Source organism: Chiloscyllium punctatum, chromosome 26 (genome assembly GCF_047496795.1).
Source record: "Chiloscyllium punctatum isolate Juve2018m chromosome 26, sChiPun1.3, whole genome shotgun sequence".
NCBI classification, from domain to species: domain Eukaryota; kingdom Metazoa; phylum Chordata; class Chondrichthyes; order Orectolobiformes; family Hemiscylliidae; genus Chiloscyllium; species Chiloscyllium punctatum.
In genome coordinates this window covers 58,776,404-58,792,105 of record NC_092764.1, presented here as the reverse complement: position 1 = coordinate 58,792,105, position 15,702 = coordinate 58,776,404, and the positions used below count along the sequence as shown (strand labels likewise).

The 15,702-nt window shown below is 42.5% G+C and overlaps 1 protein-coding gene across 2 annotated transcripts in view; it reads left to right on the top strand.

Annotated features, from left to right (window-relative positions):
- Positions 1-15,702, top strand: part of cpne2 (copine II) — a 264,882-nt gene that overhangs the window by 105,259 nt on the left and 143,921 nt on the right. For both annotated transcript variants that reach the window (XM_072547502.1, XM_072547503.1), the window contains 2 exons: positions 1,563-1,649; positions 1,919-1,978. In XM_072547502.1, the coding sequence (XP_072403603.1) occupies positions 1,563-1,649; positions 1,919-1,978 (147 nt within the window). The remainder of the gene's footprint in view (positions 1-1,562; positions 1,650-1,918; positions 1,979-15,702) is intronic.

Here is a 15,702-nt window from a genome sequence, read left to right as displayed (position 1 = left end):
CATTCATGCCATATAAATGCCAGGCCATGACCATCTCCAGTAAGAGACCATTTAATCACTGCCTCTTGACTTCAGTGGTGTCACTATCACTGAATTCCTCCATTATCAACCTCCTGGCATTATCATTGACCAGAAACTCAACTGGACTCACCACATAAACACCATATAAACTACAAAAGCAGGTCGTAAGACCATAACCTAGGAGCAGAAATTAGGTCATTCAGCCCATCGAGTCTGCTCTATCATTCAATCATGGTTGAAAAGTTTCTCAACTCCATTCTCCCACGTCCTCCCCATAACCCTTGATCTCCTTTATATTCAGAGGCTACTGCAACGAGTAACTCACTTCCTGGCACCCAAAAGCCTGTCCACCATCTACAAGGCACAAGTCAGGAGTATGATGGAATACTCCCCACTTGCCTGGATGGGTGCAGCTCCAACAACACTCAAGAAGCTTGACACCATCCAGGGCAAAGCAGCCCCTGCTTGACTGGCACCACATCTGCAAGCACCCACTCCCTCCAACACTAACGCTCGGTAGCATCAGTGTGTACTGTCTACAAGATGCACTGCAGAAATTCACCAAAGATCCTCAGACAGCACCTTCCAACCCCATGACCACTTCCATCTAGAAGGATAAGGGCAGTAGATATATGGGAACACTCACCATCCTGATTTGGAAATATATCACTGTTCTGTCACTGTCGCCGGGTCAACATCCTGGAATTCCCTTCCTGAGGGAACTACAGCATGTGGACTGCAGCAGTTCAAGAAGGCAGCTCCCCACCACCTTCTCAAGGGCAGTTAGGGACGGGCAATAAATGCTGGCCAGCCAGTGACTCTGACACCCATTAAAAAAAAACTTGCTCCCTTCCACGAAATATTAATGCCCTCCAGCCCCAACCTTCCCCATTCTGAGCTACTTCATTGCAGATTACATTGGATTGAAAGTTCAGTTTATTACTGGTTGCTACAAGATGCGCAGAGAGAGGTGAGTTATTTTTGTGAAGGCAGCACTAGGCTTGGCTGGAGGTTCAGGGTCAAATGGAGTAAATCTATCATCTCTATGACTTAATGACTCTTTATACAATGGGGCAGGCGCATTATATGCAGTTCTCCTCTTAACTAACTAATGTCTTTTTTTAACGCCTTTATTTCTTTATTCATAAATACAGAAAGGTGAAAAACTGCTACCAGCTCACCACAGCCGTATGTTTGCAGGCTAGCTCCCATAATTTAACTTCCTGATTTTAATTCCTCTCCTGTTTGCTCTTAACTGGATGAGATATTGTGTACCCTAGATATTTCCATGACTACCATCTCTTTGTCACCTTGTATAAGCTGCCAGGAGATGATGCACGTTGTGTAATGGGGTGGTGGCGGTGAAGAGTAGGAGCCCTCTGAATTCCAGTGAGATGAGCACTGAAAGTGACACCTAGTACCTCATGTGGCCTGTTCCTGTTTGAACAAATCCATTAGTTCCAGTTTGCAAAAGAATTGACTCCAAACTGTGCTTTTAAGAGGTAAACCTTTCTGAATGGGTTCTCCCCTCTTTCCCACAGGTTGAATTTGAATGCATTAATTCCAAGAAACAAAAGAAGAAAAAAAACTACAAGAATTCTGGAATAATTATTGTCAAATCCTGCAAGGTAAAGGTTTTGTGTCATTAAAATGCAGCTCTTTTATTTGAAATCTAATTGCGTGAGAGGGTTAGCAACTAACCACCTATTTTAATAAGATTTGAACAGCTTTTAGCACACTAATTATGGAAATAATATGTGAAGATTGTCTTGAATGGTGTGACCTGTGATTATTATAATGTGCAAATTAACTCATTATGTGTACAGCTGGGAAATTATTTGAAAATATGTAAACAGGGCCAAACAAATGCTAACAGTTGTGATTTTATTTGCCACAGGTAACCAGGGATTACTCCTTCCTGGATTATATTCTTGGTGGTTGCCAGCTGATGTTCACTGTAAGTAAAGAATTCATCAACTTCCTTTACATTCTTTTACATTTAGTCAATGCGTAGATAGTGACAGGCAAATGTGTACTTATTGACCTCAGTCAAATGCTGGTGACCATCTGTAATTATCTGGAAAGCAGCGGCTGTTGAACAAATAAAGGTTTGATGAAATTATTTCTTCAAAATTGACTGACCAAGACTCACGTTGGTCATATCCTAGACACTCCATCCCATTCCATTCTATCACTGGTCATGTCACCTTGCACAACAGCATGAAATGGCTCTTATGGCACTGTGTTAGTATCTTTACCTTTGAGTCTGGAGGTTCAAAGTCCGACCTGCTCTAGAGATGTGTCTTCACTTCTCTGAACAGCTCAAGTAAAAAAATAATTCTGCAAACCAGCACTCTTCCATGGCAAGTATAAAGTGAGCAGACATGTGTTACTTGTTCAGTCAAACAGCCAATTTTCCCAAAATGAAAGTGCTCAAAGAAAATCTAAGCAATGTATTTTTTTTTCATGACGGTATTTCTCTAGAGGGCATAGGTTTAGGGTGAGAGCGAAAAGATATAAAAGAGACCTAAGGGGCAACTTTTTCACGCAGAGGGTGGTACATGTATGGAACAAGCTGCCAGAGGAAGTAGTAGAGGCTGGTACAATTACAATATTTAAAAGGCATCTGGTTGGGTAAATGAATAGGAAGGATTTAGAGGGATATGGGCCAAGTGCTGGCAAATGGGACTAGATTAATTTAGGATAATTGGTCGGCATGAACGAGTTGGACCAAAGGGTCTGTTTCTGTGCTGTATAGCTTTATGGCTATGTCTCTATGACATCATAAGATCAGTAGAGGTCATGTCCACCAGTTGGCAGGTGACCTTCTCTCACTTAATCCATGGTCACTGCTTCTCCTCCAGGTCAAAGTTGCAGTTTAAGAAATTGTTCAGTAGCAATGAAACATCTATAATGTTGCATCTCGTCCCTGCTACCAGTCCCTGCTTGGTTGCATGGTGCACAATAGAAACATAGAAGATAGGAGCAGGAGGAGGCCATTCAGCCCTTTCAGCCTGCCATTCATCATGATCATGGCTGACCATCCAACTCAATAGCCTAATCCTGCTTTCTCCCCATAACCTTTGATCCCATTCACCCCAAGTACTATATCTAGCCACCCCTTGAATACATTCAACGTTTTGGCATCAATTACTTCCTGTGGTAATGAAGTCCACAGACTCATCACTCTTTGGCTGAAGAAATGTCTCCTCATCTCCATCCTAAATGGTTTACCCTGAATCGTCAGACTGTGATCCCTGGTTCTGGACACACCCACCATCAGGAATTCCTCCCTGCATCTACACTGTATAGTCTAGTTAGAATTTCATAAGTCTCTATGAGATTCCCCACTCACTTGTCTGAACTCCCGCGAAAACAATCCTAACCCAGTCAATCCATCCTCATATGTCAGACCTGCTATCCCCGGAAGCAGTCTGGTAAACCTTCGCTTCATGTCCTCAAGGGCAAGAGTATCCTTTCTCAGAAAAAGAGACCAAAACTGCACACTATATTCGAGGTGTGGCCTCACCAAGGCCCTGTATAACTGCAGCAACATATCCCTGCTCCGGTACTCAAAACCTCTCGCAATGAAGGCCAACATAATACTTACCTATCTTCAGCGACTGGTGCACAAGGACACCCAGGTCCAAATAGGAAATTACACTCAATTGCAGGTACTGAGCTTTGTGATGGGATGACAAATCAGAGGAGACTGAAGGGGAGTTCTGGGTTCACAGATAGTTGGAGGAAGAGACAGAGATAGGGTAGACTCTGGCAGGTAGGTTTGCCACTGCAACACAGTTGCGTTTAAACTAAATAGCGGGGGGGAGGGGACAAACTGGAATTTTAGGAAGGAAGTTAAAGGGAAAGTTAGAACAAGAGAAGTCAAGAAAGACAACGGAATCAATGGAGCAGAAAACTCAATAAAGGATCATGCCGTAAGGTCAAGTGAAATAGGGACTGATAGGAAGGGTGAAGGGAGTAACAAATTAAAAATATTATATATGAATACACGAAGCATTAGAAATAAGGTGGATGAGCTTGAGGCTCATTTAGAAATTGGCAGTTATGATATTGTGGGGATAACTGAGACATGGCTTCAAGTGGACAGGGCCTGGGAAATGAATATTCAAGGCTATACGTGCTACCTTAAGGACAGACTGACGGGCAGAGGGGGTGGGGTGGCCCTGTTGGTAAGAAATGATATTCAGTTCCTTGTGCGGGGGGGACCTAGGATCAGGGGATGTAGAGTCAGTATGGATAGAGCTGAGAAATTCTAAGGGTAGAAAGACCCTAATGGGAGTTATCTACAGGCCCCCAAACAGTAGCTTGGATGTAGTGTGTAAGTTGAATAAGGAGCTGAAATTGGCCTGTCGCAAAGATATTACTACAGCTGTTATGGGGGATTTCAACATGCAGGTAGACTGGGAGAATCAGGATGGTACTGGACCCCAAGAAAGAGAGTTTGTGGACTGCCTCCGAAATGGATTCTTAGAACAGTTTATGCTGGAGCGTACCAGGGAGAAAGCAATTCTGGATCTGGTGTTGTGCAACGAACCGGATTTGATCAGGGACCTTGAAATAAAGGAACCATTAGGAGGTAGTGACCACAATACAATAAGGTTTAATCTGCAGTTTGAAAGGGAGAGGGTAGAATCGGAAGTGACAATATTTCAGTTGAATCAGGGAAACTATGGAGCTATGAGGGAGGAGCTGGCCAAAGTTCAATGGTGCAATACCCTAGCAGGAATGGCAGTGGAACAACAATGGCAGGTATTTCTGGGTATAATGCAGAAGATGCAGGATCAATTCATTCCAAAAAGGAAGAAAGATCCTAAGGGGAGGCAGGGGTGGCCATGTCTGACGAGGGAAGTTAAGGACCGTATAAAGACAAAAGGGAAAAAGTATAACATAGCAAAGATGAGTGGGAAATTGGAGGACTGGGAAGCTTTTAAGAATAACAGAGGATAACTAAAAAGGAAATACGCAAAGATAAAATAAGGTACAAAGGTAAACTGGCCAAAAATATAAAGGAGGATAGTAAAGGCTTTTTTAGGTATGTGAAAAGAAAAAAAATGGTGAAGACTAAAGTTGGGCCCTTGAAGACAGAAACAGGTGAATTTATTACGGGGAACATAGAAATGGCAGAAGAGTTGAATTGGTACTTTAGATCTGTCTTCACTGGGGAAGACACGAGCAATCTCCCAGATGTAATAGTGGCTGAAGGACCTGAACTGAAGGGAATTTATATTAGGCAAGAAATGGTGTTGGAGAGACTGAAGGCTGAAGGCTGATAAGTCCCTGGGACCTGATGGTCTACATCCCAGGGTACTGAAGGAGGTGGCTCTAGAAATCGTGGATGCATTGGTGATCATTTTCCAATGTTCTATAGATTCAGGATCATTTCCTGCGGATTGGAGAGTGGCTACTGTTGTCCCACTTTTTTAGAAAGGATGGAGAGAGAAAGCAGAGAATTATAGACCAGTTAGTCTGACCTCAGTGGTGGGAAAAATGCTGAAGTCAATTATAAAGGATGAAATTAGACACATCTGGATAGCAGTAACAGGATAGGTCAGAGTCAGCATGGATTTATGAAGGGGAAATCATGCTCGACTAATCTTCTGGAATTTTTTGAGGATGTAATTCTGAAGATGGACAAGGGAGATCCAGTGGATGTAATATACCTGGACTTTCAGAAAGCCTTTGATAAAGTCCCACACAGGAGGTTAGTGAGCAAAATTAGGGCACATGGTATTAGGGGCAAATGCTGTCATGGACTGAAAATTGGTTGGCTGACAGGAAACAAAGAGTAATGATAAACGGCTCCCTTTCGGAATGGCAGGCGGTGACCAGTGGTGTGCCGCAGGGATCAGCGCTGGGATCGCAGCTTTTTACAATGTACATTAATGATATAGATGATGGTATTAAAAGTAATATTAGCAAATTTGCTGATGACACAAAGCTGGCTGGCAGGGTGAAATGTGAGGTGGATGTTAGGAGATTACAGGGTGACCTGGACAGGCTAGGTGAGTGGACGGATGCATGGCAGATGCAGTTTAATGTGGATAAATGTGTGGTTATCCACTTTGGTGGCAAAAGCAGGAAGGCAGATTACTACCCAAATGGAATCAAGTTCGGTAAAGGGGCAATACAACGAGATCTAGGTGTTCTTGTACATCAGTCAATGAAGGTAAGCATGCAGGTACAGCAGGTAGTGAAGAAGGCTAATAGCATGCTGGCCTTCATAACAAGAGGAATTGAGTATAGAAGCAAAGAGGTGCTTCTGCAGCTGTACAGGGCCCTGGTGAGACCGCACCTGGAAGATTGAGTGCAGTTTTGGTCTCCACATTTGAGGAAAGACATTCTGGCTATTGAGGGAGTGCAGCGTAGGTTCACGAGGTCAGAGCAGCTGAGAGAATGGGATTGAAAATCCACAAGCTGTAACATAATTTTGTGACCATGTCTGGGAACGTACCATAAAGTCAGCAGTCTGCTGGGATAGTAGCACAATTTGGAAGCTCCTTCCATGCAGGACAGGTAAAAATCAACGCTCGGACTGTGGCTTTTGCCACTGTCTCTGTCTCTTTCTCCAACTATTTGTGAGCCCGGAACTCCCTTTCAGTGAAGGGTCGAGTGACTTCTGTCCACACTGTAGGAATTCTCTGACCCCTGAACTGTCCTGAATGTCCCCAGCCACTCCGGGGCTATCTGCACCCCCATATGTTATAATGTTTCCATTCTCACAAAATTACTGACTTTCAGCACCAAGAATGCTTCTACAAAGAAGAATTTATCATAGCTTGCAAGACCTGTTTCTCAAATAGGAAGGAGTGTGTGGTCTGAATCTAGTCCTGGTGTCTCTTCACACTCTTGGGAAGTATTTTACAGCAACAACTTGAGGTATGGTTAAGGCAAATGCGCCAAACTTGAGGTCAAAGGGGGTTAGGAATGCATGAGAAGTCAGGAATACAGAGGCACAAGGTTTTTGTAGTCTTGTAGAACTCAACTCAAGTTTCAGCTAAGACTTAGATTTGTAGAGCACAGAACCTGTGTGGATCTTTGGAATAGTTACACTCCAAAGCATATGTCTCCCACAGAGCTGATCTACCTGTGCATGTGATGTCAAAGCAAGCTAACAATAGAGGTCCTGTTGCAGCTGACTGATGACCTAAGAACCATCTGTATATGCGCTAGCCACAGTGGCCATCTTTAGCTTTGGGAACCCATACTCTGTTACCTTAAATCTGCATCCTTTAGTTGGTGGCCTCCACACCAATTGACACACCTTTCCATCTTGTGGTAGAGAGGGGCAGGGGAAGAAGAGCCCTCTCTGTGACATACAGTCAAACGAAAAGCAATCCAACGGTTGCAGACTGAGAATCAATGAAATGTAGATTTTTAATAATGCTGTCAGTAAGTGACAAATTTGGATCGACCCCTTCAACGTGATAATTTGGTACATTAGCTAACAGTCTGTTCTACCATTTACTGGGCATAGTGATAAAGTCTGTGGAGCTTGCTAATTCATCTGCAATCTGAATGGATTTGGGAATGGAGCCAAATGACAGAATGTACCTTTTCTACAAGCCAAGACTAAAAGCCAACTCTGGCTGTTCTCAAGTTTCTGACCTCATTTTCTGGAGATTGGGAAATATCTGATGTTTCATGTATTGTACAGTGTGTCAGAGGTTTCTGATAAGTGGGGATTTCAAGACCGGGGGTGGGGCAATTTTTAAGGTGAGAGGAGAAAGATATGAAAGAGACATGAGGGCCAACATTTTTACACAGAGAATGTGGAATGAACTTCCAAAGGAAGTGGTACAGTTACAATGTTTGAAAGATATTTGAATAAGTACATCAATAAGAAATGTTTGAAGTGAATATGGGGCAAGCTCAGATACATGGGACTAGTTTAGTTTGGGATTATGGTCGACATGGACTGGTTGGACCGAAGGGTCTGTTTCTGTGCTGTATGACTCTATGACTTCGATGATACAAATGTTGAGCATATACTTCAGAATTAAACACCTCATCCCCACCTTGGGAACGAAACACACAGAGAAAAAAATGGATGTTTCCCTTTTTTAAAACTGAATTGAAGTAGAAACTGAAAACAAAAAAAAGCCATGTATTGATAGGGCACATTTTAAGCTTTTCTCAGTGTTGCCAACCAATCCACACATAATCACACTCCCTATTGCCTCCACTCTCTCTCCCTCACACTTTAGATGAGTTTATGTGTAATTGTAGAATATGTCTACTTGACAAACTTTGCATAACCTGTATAATAAGAAAGAATGAGGGGAGAACTACCATCCTCACATTAATTGCTGAAAACCAAACATTACCAGAAAGAGACATGGATTTGAAGTCTTGCACACTTCAGGGCTGAAACCAGCTTTAACAAGAAAACAACAATTTATAAAAAAAAGATGAGGGTGTAAGTAAGTAGTAATTGTACAAAGTTAAACTCCTCCAACTGAAATCAATTGATTCATTTAGGGTTTTGTAGCACTTCTTAACTCCAGGTTTTTTGACTATCTTATCTTCAAACATTCTCCCAACTCCTCAATCCGGGCTTCCCAATGTGCAGGTTGGGAGCCCAAGTGGAATTACAAGATGTAATTTAGAGTTCATGAGGCAGCAATGGCCAACGTAGAACACCGGAAAGTTTCAGTGAGGGGCTTGTAATCGTTTCCAATGTTGTCACAGTTGGAAAAGGTTTGGGAAACATTGCTTTTACCATGTCCATCTCAACAATCACAAATACCGGCCTGATAAAAATAAGTCTATTGCTTCCACACACCTACCCCCAGCCCTCAATCAATGGTCCAATGTCACATTAGATCTCAATTTAGTTTTAAACAAAATTAAACTAGTTACCGCAACTAGCTTGGACAGATGTTGTGTTCTGAACCATATGAAACTACCCAAACACAGTTTTTAGCTCATTTAATAGAGACAGTATGGCCCACAAATACATTCCATTTCCATATACACACACATATATTCCATCGATCATTTCTCTCCTTGAAAGATAAAACCAGAAATTGTCACAAATCTCAGAGGGCTGGTGCAGAGACATGATAGGCTGACTGGCTTCCTTCTCCACTGTATCAGTTCCGTGATTCAGTGACAATGAATTTCTGTACATATTCTCTTCTGTGCGGTTGGAGCTCAGAGAAAGCTAACTGCCTCTTTCTGCAGATCTTAGCTTGTTCAATTCCAGTAGGCTGCGAGGATCCTTTCCAGTTGCCTGCTTTTTATAGCTGCCTGATCTGCTGCCAAAGCTCAATAGAAATTCATAACAGGAGGCCTCATTCAGAGAAAAAAGCAGACTGCTGCACTCATACCTGAATGAATGTGAAACCTGTATGTATCTGAAAATTACATTGCTGCACACCTCAGACTTGTTAGCAGGATGATTAAAACAACAAACTGTTCAGTATTACATTGAATATTAAGCACAGAAAGAGGTCATGAAACCTCACCATCTTCCTTTTGCCCATTTCCATCCAATCCTAGTAACATATCTTGCCATTATCTTCCCACTTGTGCTTCCTTTTAAATATGTTTATGTCTTGTCACATGTTTAAATAGTTAAGACTGCAAGTGACTTTAGGAAAACGGTGTGCCCAAATTAACACCAAACTAAGCCAGAACTGTTCCATTCTTGTCACCTCCAGTCACCTCGGCATAACTGAGGCTGAGCATGACCACTGTGACCAAAGAGCATGAAGCAGCTTTGCTCCCTGGCTGTGATGCTGTATATTAATCCATGCTGAAATGCGAGTCATTTCTAACCAGATGTGAAAAGTATCATTCTAATGGGGAAAGGATTGCAAGTAGAGTTAAATTAACATAGGTAATATTGATTTATTTGAAAATTAGCTACTCAACTCAAATTGCAATAAACCATCTTTCTGAGTAAGGTTCTAATTGTTTTGCTGTTGGGATGATATTGGATGAAGATACTTGGCTCGTAATGGCAAGAAAATTAGTCCATTGTAAAACTGGCTTCCCCATTTAATGCCTGAAGTGTATAGGTTTGTTGGTGGGTGTGGCTTGAGCTATTAATGCACAATACGGCCTCAGTTGCTGCAAAGCCCAGCAATGAAATGTTTTCCACTTCACTGTCAGAGGAAGTATCCTGTCGAAAGCTTCCATTGACCCAGGCAGACTGCAGGATCACAGGAGGTTTCTGGAGGACAGCCAGTCTGAAAGCAGTAGAGTCATAGAGGTCTACAGCATGAAACAGGCCTTTCGGCCCAACATGTCCGTGCCACCCATTTCTCACAATTAAACTAGTCCCAACTTGCCTGCGTTTGGTCCATATCCCTCCATTCCTATCCCATCCATGTACTTGTCCAAATGTTTCCTTAAATGACAAAATATTGATTGTGAGACGCACCACTACAAGTCACTGTTAATGTTCAGTCTAAAACTGCAGTATTGGAGAGGGAGGATGGTTTCAGTTATGGGACCCGAGCATATAGATGACGATATCATTTTCCAGTGTTTGGCTCTGAAGACTATGGCAAGTGAATATTTAAATATTCAGATGTTAGAAGAGATTCTGATTCAACCACCCTTTCAGGTGGTGAGTTCCAGACTCCCAACCTCCTCTGGGTGAAAAATAAACTTCTCCTCAACCTTCTACCTCTTACCTCAAATTAATACCCCCTGGTTGTTGACTCCTCCACTAATGAAAGTGTGCCTTCTGATCCACCCTATCTTTGACCCTCATAATCCTATGCACCTCCGTCAGGTTCCCCTCTCAACCTTCGCTGCTTCAAAACAATAATCCTGGCCTCTCTAGTCTTTCGTTATAGCTGAGACCCTGCAGCCCAGGCAGCATCCTGGTAAATCTCCTATGCACACTTCCTACTGTGATCACATCCTTCCTGTAATGTCATGACCAAAACTGCACACAGTATTTCAGATGCGGCCCAGCCAGTGTTTCATACAGTCCCACGATAACCTCCTTGCTCAATTAATAAATGCAAGTATCCCATATGACTTATTAATCCTCCCGTCTACCTGCTCTGCTATCTTTAGTGATTTGTGGATATACACACCAAGGTCCTTCTGACCTTCAGTACTTGCTTGGGTCCTGCCATTCATTGGATACAATTGATAGGTGAAGAGGGGCTGGATTAGTTAGGCCTATATTTAGTGAGTTCAAAAAAGTGAGAAGGGATCTTATAGAAGCTTATAGAGTTCTAATAGGACTAGACAGTGTAAACACAGGATATATTCACAATGACCAAAACCAGGAATCACAATCTAAGGATACAAGGTAACCATTTAAGACTGAGATGAGGAGAAATTTCATCCTCAAGAGAGCGGTGAGCGTTTGGAACTCTCGGCCACATCAAGCCAAACATTGAATGTTTTCAGAAAGGAGTTGGGTGGCACGGTGGCTCAGTGGTTAACACTGCTGCCTCACAGTGCCAGGGACCCGGGTTCCATTCCACCCTCTGGATGACTGTCTGTGTGGGGTTTGCACATTTTCCTTGTGGCTGTTTGGGTTTCATCCGGCTGCTCGGGTTTCCTCCCACAGTCCAAAGATGTGCACGTTAGGGTGGATTGGCAATGCTAAATTGCCCATTGTGTGCAGGGATGTGTAGGTTAGGTGGGTTAGCCATGGGAAATGCAGGGTTACAGGGATAGTGTGGGTCTGGGTGGGCTGCTCTTCGGAGGGTTGGTGTGGATTCGATGAGCCAAATGGCCTGCTTCCACACTGTAAACTGAACATCATTAATTATTAAAATTTGGATTAAAAGCCCACCCTGTGCCATGAAATAATAGAGAAGGAACGTGGTTTGTGCTAAATGGGCATGAAGTGATTTGACCAATGGCAACACTTGTTCTCGTGTATGTTCTGATTGTGTCAGTGAAGTTTGGATTGAGCCTTGAGTTGATAAGGACAAGCTAGATTTCCATTGCAGCCCACTGTTCAAGGTGGTGAGGAAAGTGATTTTGTCTGGTGGGGTGGACGGGGAGGAAGGAGCCTGAATCTAGAGCAGGGTGGGTGGCAAACAGGCTGGAGAATTTGTTTTTTGGCCCCAACAGAGATGTAATATTTCAACTCAACTGGCAAAAGTATAAGCTGAAAACATCTTGGTGTCCCTTTAAGGAGATCTCGTTAAGCCTGTAGCACAGACATGGTGAAGAGCAAACTCTGTCCAGTTGTCCTCAAGTTTCATATGAGGAGCTCTAGAACAAGGTAAGGCAAAAACCAACAGGATCTAAGACTGTCATTCAATGCACTTCCTTAGTGAGAATGACAGGTCACGATGCAAAGTTTTGGAGGCTTGATGTCCATTTAGTTGGTGTACCAAGGGGGCGACATGTTGAAATTGTCCTCCAAAGACTGTTCAGATGAAATACCTGGATCAGTGAAGTTTATTGTTTGCATGTTGTACATGTTGTACATGTGCGCACAAGTCATTAAAAGTGTCAGGACAAGTGGAGATTACAGTTAAGCGTACAGTATCCTCAGCTTTATTATTAGGAGCATAGAGTTCACGAGCAAAAAGGTTATGCCAAACATGTCTCAGATACTACTCAGACGTTAGCTGAGGCGTTGTTTACATTACTGAACATCCCACTTCAGGGAGGATGTATGCACATTGAGAAGAGTGCAGAACCAGTTCTTCTTGCCTGTCCATAATTGTCCTTGAGAAGGTGGTAAATTCGCTTCTTGAACTACTGCACTCCATGTGCTGTAAGGAGACACACAATGCCACTAAGGAGGGAATTCCAGGATTTTAACCCAGTGACATTAAAGGAACGGCGATATATTTCCAAGTCAGCATGCAGTTTGCAATGGAACTTGCAGTTGGTGGTGTTTCCATGTATCTGCTGGCCTTTTCCTTCTAGATGGAAGTGGTTGTGGATCTGGAAGGTGCTGTCTGAGGATCTTTGGTGAATTTTTGTAGTACATACTGCTGCTACTGAGGGCATGGATGCTTGTGGATGTGGTTCCAATCAAGCGAGCTGCTTTGTTCTTTTCAAGCTTTCGCAAGTTTTTAGAGCTGAACCCATCAAGGCAAATGGGGAATATTCCATCATACTCCTGACTTGTGCCTTGCAGGTGATGGACAGGCTTTGGGAAATCAGGAGGTAAGTTACTCACCGCAGTATTTCGAGCCTCTGACCTGCTCTTGTAGCCACTGTGTTTATATGGTGAAACCAGTTGAGTTTCTATTACAAGAATGGTTCCAGGAATGAGAAGCTTCAGTTATGAAGAGCAATTGGGAAGTTGGAATTGTCTCCTTTGGCGAGGAGAAGGCTAAAAAGAGACTTGACAGATGATTTCTCAATATCATGAGTGTTTTAATTAAAGTAGAAACGGTTCCTACTTCGAAAAATATCAAAGGTGAGAGGGCACAGGTTTGACAGTTTCTGCAAATGAAAAATTGCGAGTAATAAATAAAGCCTTTTCACACAGTTAGTGGTGAGCGTCTGGATTGCATTGCCTGGAATGTAATGGAGGCAGCCTACAATCATGGCATTTAAGAGGGTGTTGTGCAATTATCTGAATTGAAACAATGTGCAGGGTTAGCAGGAGAATGGAACAATGTTCACCTGCTGATTTGGAGGACTAGTAGAGACGAGATGGGCACAATCCTCTAACTTTGAACAGCAATTTTACCAAAATTCAATTGTGTATTCTCTATCTACCTATAACTCCATTACTCACGACTAATGATCTTGAGCCTTTTCCACTCTCATGACATAACTGTCGGACTGTTCTCCATTGTGCATCGCAGTTCGCAAGATTGAGACTTCTTCAACAATCTAATAATATTGTTATTCTTTTGCCTGAGGCATGCATGTCATTTCCTCTATGCAGCTCTTGCATTTAACAAAGAAGAAATGAAAAATGAAACAATTTCATTCAGATCAATTTGATTCAAATTAGTGCTGTGATCCATGTAAACAGCATTAATTCACTCAAGATGCATAAAGTATGGTGTACCAAAACTTTCATTTCATTTGTCTTTCTTTAATCTGCTGAAGGCAATGTCTTTGTAATGCACAAACAATACTGCATGCCTGAAGTTTTACTGACATGTTGATCATTTCCATTTGCTGTGTTATGTGAAATCAAACATTGAGTAATTTGCTTTGCATGTTTCATTGTGTCTTCTGCTAGAGATATGAAGGGATAAAAATAAATGAACTGCATGTGTATGATGCCACTATGACTTCAGACTTTCATACAGTGTTGGAATGTGATACAACAGTAGGAAGAATTGTAACTGAGGAAGCACAGAGGCCAATTTGTGCAGATCAAGCTCCCACAGACAGAATTGTGATCTGTTGTTGTGGTTCTGTTCGCCGAGCTGGGAATTTGTGTTGCAGATGTTTCGTCCCCTGTCTAGGTGACATCCTCAGTGCTTGGGAGCCTCCTGTGAACCACTTCTGTGTTGTTTTCTCCGGCATTGTGATCTGCTTTTTGTGATCTTGACTAAGGATAATATTGTACACTTACAGGAAGGATACTATCAAGCTGGAGAGAGGTGAAAAGAGATTTACCATAGTGTTGCTGGGTATGTAAAGTTTGAATTATAAAGAAAGGCTGGATAGGCTGGGACCTTATTCACTGGAGTGTAGGAGGTTGACAGGCGACCTTGTGGACGTTTATAAAATCATGTGGGGTATAGCTGGGGTTATTGAGAGCTGTCTTTACTTTCGAATGTGGGATTTCAAGAATAGGAGTTACATTTTTAAGGAGAAAGGCGAGAGATTTAAAAAAGACATGAGGGGCAAATCTTTTACACAGAGTGTGAGTTGCATGTGGAATGAACTTCCTGAAGAAGTGCTGGATGTGGGCACAATAACAGTGTTTAAAAGACATTTGGATAAATACATGAATAGGAAAGATATGGTGGGACATGGGCTAGGAGTGGGCAGGTAAGATTAATTTAATTTGAGATCATGTTTGGCATGGAGTGGTTGTTTGTTTCCGTGCTGTATGACTCTCTGGCTGTATGAATAGCTTCTCTGCCCTTCTTCAAAGGTGTTTTAAGTTCACAAGAGAGGACAGACAGTACATTGGTAAAAATGTTCTGTTTTGTTCTGCAGAAGGTCAAAGGTTCAGCTGAACTCAAGCAGACTGTAGCCCTTTACTGTGTCAGTGAGTCATATTTTATAGACGAGAGTCAGAACGCATCCCCATTAAGTGCCATGGCTTCTTTAAGGCACCAGAGTGTAAAGAGAATTACAGAATGATTCCAATAAAAAAGGAGGCCATTTGGCCAGCCAGCTCTACACTAGCACTCCAAAGGAACAGCATGTTTAGTGCAGCACCCCACATTTCTCCATAGACCTTTTCATTCTGCCTTTTTTGGAAAATAGTCAAATTTTGTCCTGAATGCCTAAATTGAGCCTACATCCACTGGAGTCTCAAGCAATGTTTTCCAGATCCCATTCGCTCAGTGCGAGGAAAAAGTTGTCCTCAAGTCACCATTGCCTCTTTTACCAATTACCTTCAATCTGTGCTCAATTGTTCTCAATCTTGAACCAATGGGAACTATTTGTTCCCTATCTACTGTGAGCACACCTTTCACGACGTGGAATAGATTTATCAACTCTCCTCGCAGCCTTCCCTTCTGGGTAAACAGTTCCAATTTCTCTAAGTTGCCTGCAGAACTGACATTCCCCATTCCT